This window comes from Salmo salar, unplaced genomic scaffold (assembly GCF_965601325.2).
Source record: "Salmo salar unplaced genomic scaffold, fSalSal1 ptg000618l, whole genome shotgun sequence".
Classification (NCBI taxonomy): Eukaryota; Metazoa; Chordata; class Actinopteri; order Salmoniformes; family Salmonidae; genus Salmo; species Salmo salar.
In genome coordinates, this window is record NW_027675442.1 from 272,501 (window position 1) to 279,327 (window position 6,827).

Sequence of the window (6,827 nt, forward strand, 5' to 3'; positions counted from 1 at the left end):
TTTACAGTACATACAGCTAGTCATACTGCATTCCAGGAAAAATGTATTTTACAGTACATACAGCTAGTCATACCGTATTCCAGGAAAAATGTATTTTACAGTACATACAGCTAGTCATACTGTATTCCAGGAAAAATGTATTTTACAGTACATACAGCTAGTCATACTGTATTCCAGGAAAAATGTATTTTACAGTACATACAGCTAGTCATACTGTATTCCAGTAAAAATGTATTTTACAGTACATACTGCTAGTCATACCGTATTCCAGGAAAAATGTATTTTACAATACATACAGCTAGTCATACCGTATTCCAGGAAAAATGTATTTTACAGTACATACAGCTAGTCATACTGTATTCCAGGAAAAATGTATTTTACAGTACATACAGCTAGTCATACCGTATTCCAGGAAAAATGTATTTTACAGTACATACAGCTAGTCATACCGTATTCCAGGAAAAATGTATTTTACAGTACATACAGCTAGTCATACCGTATTCCAGGAAAAATGTATTTTACAGTACATACAGCTAGTCATACCGTATTCCAGGAAAAATTTATTTTACAGTACATAGAGCTAGTCATACTGTATTCCAGGAAAAATGTATTTTACAGTACATACACCTAGTCATACTGTATTCCAGGACAATGTATTTTACAGTACATACAGCTAGTCATACTGTATTCCAGGAAAAATGTATTTTACAGTACATACAGCTAGTCATACTGTATTCCAGGAAAAATGTATTTTACAGTACATACAGCTAGTCATACCGTATTCCAGGAAAAATGTATTTTACAGTACATACAGCTAGTCATACCGTATTCCAGGAAAAATGTATTTTACAGTACATACAGCTAGTCATACTGTATTCCAGGAAAAATGTATTTTACAGTACATACAGCTAGTCATACTGTATTCCAGGAAAAATGTATTTTACAGTACATACAGCTAGTCATACTGTATTCCAGGAAAAATGTATTTTACAGTACATACAGCTAGTCATACCGTATTCCAGGAAAAATGTATTTTACAGTACAGAAATTACCAGGTATTTACTACCTAATTGACATTAGTAAATTGCCATTTTAAATAGTTACCTAGCCTCAATTTCCAAGCTTCTTCCAGACCTGGAAGGATGGCATTGCGAGACTACACATCTGGTGACCTAATAACCTTTTAATGATAGTTATTAGTCTGGTCTCTCCTCCGTCTTTCTCAGATCATCTTGTTGGACGAAGCGACAGCGTCGATCGACTCGGAGACAGACTCTCTCATCCAGCACACCATCAGAGACGTGTTCCAGGACTGTACCATGCTTACAATTGCTCACCGCATTATCACTGTCCTGGAGTCAGATCGTATACTGGTCATGGACGCCGGAAAGGTAGGCTATACACACGAACGCAGACAGGAAGACAGACACACTAGCTAACTGACCTGTTACAAATCAAATCAAAATCAAAATCAAATGTATTTATAAAGCCTTTCTTACATAAGCTGATATCTCAAAGTGCTGTACAGAAACCCAGCCTAAACCCCCCCAAACAGCAAGCAATGCAGGTGTAGAAGCACGGTGGCTAGGAAAAACTCCCTAGAAAGGCCAGAACCTAGGAAGAAACCTAGAGAGGAACCAGGCTATGAGGGGTGGCTAGGAAAAACTCCCTAGAAAGGCCAGAACCTAGGAAGAAACCTAGAGAGGAACCAGGCTATGAGGGGTGGCTAGGAAAAACTCCCTAGAAAGGCCAAAACCTTAGGAAGAAACCTAGAGAGGAACCAGGCTATGAGGGGGTGGCTAGGAAAAACTCCCTAGAAAGGCCAGAACCTAGGAAGAAACCTAGAGAGGAACCAGGCTATGAGGTGGTGGCCAGTCCTCTTCTGGCTGTGCCGGGTGGAGATTATAACAGAACATGGCCAAGATGTTCAAATGTTCATAGATGACCAGCAGGGTCAGATAATAACAACAAACACATAACCCCACTCTGGGGGTTTAAAATGATTCAAACTAAAGCATAAAACTTGTTTCACACTTTTCATGAGAAGCTTTCGTGTATTGGCTTCATATTGGGTTTTTTAAAGGGGTTCAAAATAAACTAAACATTGGTGAGTATTGATAGACTGAGAGGAGATAGATTGATGTATAAATGAACTGATGTGTGTGTGTGTGTGTGTGTGTGTGTGTGTGTGTGTGTGTGTGTGTGTGTGTGTGTGTGTGTGTGTTTTTTGTGCTCACCTGGCAGGCGGTTGAGTTTGACAGTCCAGAGGTCCTGATGCAGAGACCAGATTCTCAGTTTGCAGCTCTCCTGGCTGCAGCCAACACCGTCAGCACATGAGCCTGGCCCAGGTCTGGACACCCCTCCATCTGTAGTCTGGACACCCCTCCATCTGCAGTCTGGACACCCCTCCATCTGCAGTCTGGACACCCTCCATCTGCAGTCTGGACACCCCTCCATCTGCAGTCTGGACACCCCTCCATCTGCAGTCTGGACACCCCTCCATCTGCAGTCTGGACACCCCTCCATCTGCAGTCTGGACACCCCTCCATCTGCAGTCTGGACACACCTCCATCTGCAGTCTGGACACACCTCCATCTGCAGTCTGGACACACCTCCATCTGCAGTCTGGACACCCCTCTATCTGCAGTCTGGACACCCCTCTATCTGCAGTCTGGACACCCCTCTATCTGCAGTCTGGACACCCCTCTATCTGCAGTCTGGACACCCCTCTATCTGCAGTCTGGACACACCTCCATCTGCAGTCTGGACACCCCTCCTGTCCTTAATTGTCGGACCCCCCCCCCCCCCACCTGTCCTTAATTGTCGGACCCCCCCACCCCTACCTGTCCTTAATTGTCGGACCCCCCCTTACCTGTCCTTAATTGTCGGAACCCCACCTACCTGTCCTTAATTGTCGGACCCCTCCACCTCTACCTGTCCTTAATTGTCGGACCCTCCCCCCCTTACCTGTCCTTAATTGTCGGACCCTCCCCCCCTTCACCTGTCCTTAATTGTCGGACCCCCCCACCCAACCTGTCCTTAATTGTCAGACCCCCCCACCCATACCTGTCCTTAATTGTCAGACCCCCCCACCCCTACCTGTCCTTACTTGTTGGACCCCCCCAATACCTGTCCTTAATTGTCGTACCCCCCCACCCCTACCTGTCCTTAATTGTCGGACCCCCCCACCGCTCAATGCTTCCTCTGTTTTCCATGGACACGCATGAATGTGCATGTGCCTGCATGCACCTTATCCACACAAACAAATGCAAACACACACACACACACACACACACACACACACACACACGTGTGCATGCACACACACACACATACACACACACACACACACACACACACACAGGGAATGGTCTGTCCTGAAGCCTAGGGCAACATTGACTGAGGAGGCTGTATCAGGCAGTAACACCTTTATGAAGTGAGAAAACAGCAGTAACACCTTTATGAAGTGACAAAACAGCGGTAACACCTTTATGAAGTGACAAAACTGCAGTAACACCTTTATGAAGTGACAAAACAGCAGTAACACCATTATGAAGTGACAAAACAGCAGTAACACCTTTATGAAGTGACAAAACAGCAGTAACACCTTTATGAAGTGACAAAACAGCAGTAACACCTTTATGAAGTGACAAAACAGCAGTAACACCTTTATGAAGTGACAAAACAGCAGTAACACCATTATGAAGTGACAAAACAGCAGTAACACCTTTATGAAGTGACAAAACAGCAGTAACACCATTATGAAATGACAAAACAGCAGTAACACCTTTATGAAGTGACAAAACAGCAGTAACACCATTATGAAATGACAAAACAGCAGTAACACCATTATGAAGTGACAAAACAGCAGTAACACCATTATGAAATGACAAAACAGCAGTAACACCATTATGAAGTGACAAAACAGCAGTAACACCATTATGAAGTGACAAAACAGCAGTAACACCTTTATGAAATGACAAAACAGCAGTAACACCATTATGAAATGACAAAACAGCAGTAACACCTTTATGAAATGACAAAACAGCAGTAACACCATTATGAAGTGACAAAACAGCAGTAACACCATTATGAAGTGACAAAACAGCAGTAACACCATTATGAAATGACAAAACAGCAGTAACACCATTATGAAGTGACAAAACAGCAGTAACACCTTTATGAAATGACAAAACAGCAGTAACACCATTATGAAATGACAAAACAGCAGTAACACCTTTATGAAATGACAAAACAGCAGTAACACCATTATGAAGTGACAAAACAGCAGTAACACCATTATGAAGTGACAAAACAGCAGTAACACCATTATGAATTGACAAAACAGCAGTAACACCATTATGAAGTGACAAAACAGCAGTAACACCATTATGAAATGACAAAACAGCAGTAACACCATTATGAAGTGACAAAACAGCAGTAACACCATTATGAAGTGACAAAACAGCAGTAACACCATTACGAAGTGACAAAACAGCAGTAACACCATTATGAATTGACAAAACAGCAGTAACACCATTACGAAGTGACAAAACAGCAGTAACACCTTTATGAAGTGACAAAACAGCAGTAACACCTTCATGAAGTGACAAAACAGCAGTAACACCATTATGAAGTGACAAAACAGCAGTAACACCATTATGAAGTGACAAAACAGCAGTAACACCTTTATGAAGTGACAAAACAGCAGTAACACCTTTATGAAGTGACAAAACAGCAGTAACACCTTTATGAAGTGACAAAACAGCAGTAACACCATTATGAAGTGACAAAACAGCAGTAACCTTTATATGATTCACAGCACTTTGTATTTTATATGATTCACAGCACTGTATTTTATATGATTCACAGCACTGTCTTTTATATGATTCCCAGCACTGTCTTTTATATGATTCCCAGAACTGTCTTTTATATGATTCCCAGCACTGTCTTTTATATGATTCCCAGAACTGTCTTTTATATGATTCCCAGCACTGTCTTTTATATGATTCCCAGCACTGTCTTTTATATGATTCCCAGCACTGTCTTTTATATGATTCCCAGAACTGTCTTTTATATGATTCACAGCAGTGTAAACAGGCAGTAAAGAGGATTTATTTTTGATAATCCTATGTGAATGTTAGCCTGGGTACCCAGACCTGTTTGTGCTGTCATTCCACTCCTTGCCACTCTTTGTCAAATCCCAATGAGTGGCAAGGATACGGAATAACAGCACAAATAGGTCTGGGTACCCAGGCTAGGTAAAGCTAATGTCACAGTGAAATCTCATTCTCATGTCTAGACGCCCAGATTCCTGCAGAACTAATCATTCCTGTTATTGTTGTTATTATACATGCTACGTGGTTTCATCTCCTAATATTTATTTTAAAGTGTATATTTATTTATTTATTTTGTCTCTGAATTTAACGTTTACGTTGAAAGTGTCAAAGATAAAATAGTGAACGCGGTAGACATGGAACAAAACATAAACCGTCTGTACAGATCTATAACTGGATGGATGGTTTAAATTACAATTATTAAATTACATTTATTAAATTAAATGTATTAAATTACATGTATTAAATTACATTTATTAAATTAAATGTATTAAATTACATGTATTAAATTACATTTATTAAATTACTGGATGGATGGTTTAAATTACATTTATAAATTACATTTATTAAATTACATGTATTAAATTACATTTATTAAATTACATTTATTAAATTACTGGATGGATGGTTTAAATTACATTTATAAATTACATTTATTAAATTACATTTATAAATTACATTTATTAAATTACTGGATGGATGGTTTAAATTACATTTATAAATTACATTTGTTAAATTACATTTATTAAATTAAATGTATTAAATTACATGTATTAAATTACATTTATTAAATTACTGGATGGATGGTTTAAATTACATTTATAAATTACATTTATTAAATTACATGTATTAAATTACATTTATTAAATTACATTTATTAAATGACTGGATGGATGGTTTAAATTACATTTATAAATTACATTTATTAAATTACATTTATAAATTACATTTATTAAATTACTGGATGGATGGTTTAAATTACATTTATAAATTACATGTATTAAATTACATTTAATAATGACATTTATTAATTTACATGTATTAATTTACATGTATTAAATTACATTTATAAATGACATGTATTATATCTCATGGGGATGAGTCTGAGAATATGTAACTCTTCCATCTAATACCCATAGTGCTATACATTTGATTGTTATTTGATTACAATATCCAAAATACATGTTATAATTCAGCTGTATTACCTCAATAAAGCACAACTCAAACTTGGACAGCCTAATATTTTAACTTGGAACAACGAACAAACTACAATCAGTAGAATACTAGAGGTGACCTGATTCTACAGAGCTGGTGTCAGAATACTAGAGGTGACCTGATTCTACAGAGCTGGTGTCAGACTACTAGAGGTGACCTGATTCTACAGAGCTGGTGTCAGAATACTAGAGGTGACCTGATTCTACAGCGCTGGTGTCAGACTACTAGAGGTGAACTGATTCTACAGAGCTGGTGTCAGAACACTAGAGGTGACCTGATTCTACAGAGCTGGTGTCAGAATACTAGAGGTGACCTGATTCTACAGAGCTGGTGTCAGAATACTAGAGGTGACCTGATTCTACAGAGCTGGTGTCAGAATACTAGAGGTGACCTGATTCTACAGAGCTGGTGTCAGACCACTTAGAGGTGACCTGATTCTACAGAGCTGGTGTCAGAACACTAGAGGTGACCTGATTCTACAGAGCTGGTGTCAGA

The 6,827-nt window shown here is 38.9% G+C and overlaps 1 protein-coding gene across 1 annotated transcript in view; it reads left to right on the top strand.

Moving 5' to 3' along the window:
• Positions 1-6,347, top strand: part of LOC106562802 (ATP-binding cassette sub-family C member 12) — an 11,951-nt gene extending 5,604 nt beyond the window's left edge. The window contains exons 6-7 of the mRNA XM_082972232.1: positions 1,227-1,391; positions 2,245-6,347. Coding sequence (XP_082828358.1) covers positions 1,227-1,391; positions 2,245-2,337 — 258 coding nt within the window. The 3' untranslated portion in view covers positions 2,338-6,347. The remainder of the gene's footprint in view (positions 1-1,226; positions 1,392-2,244) is intronic.
• Positions 6,348-6,827: the final 480 nt, after the last annotated feature.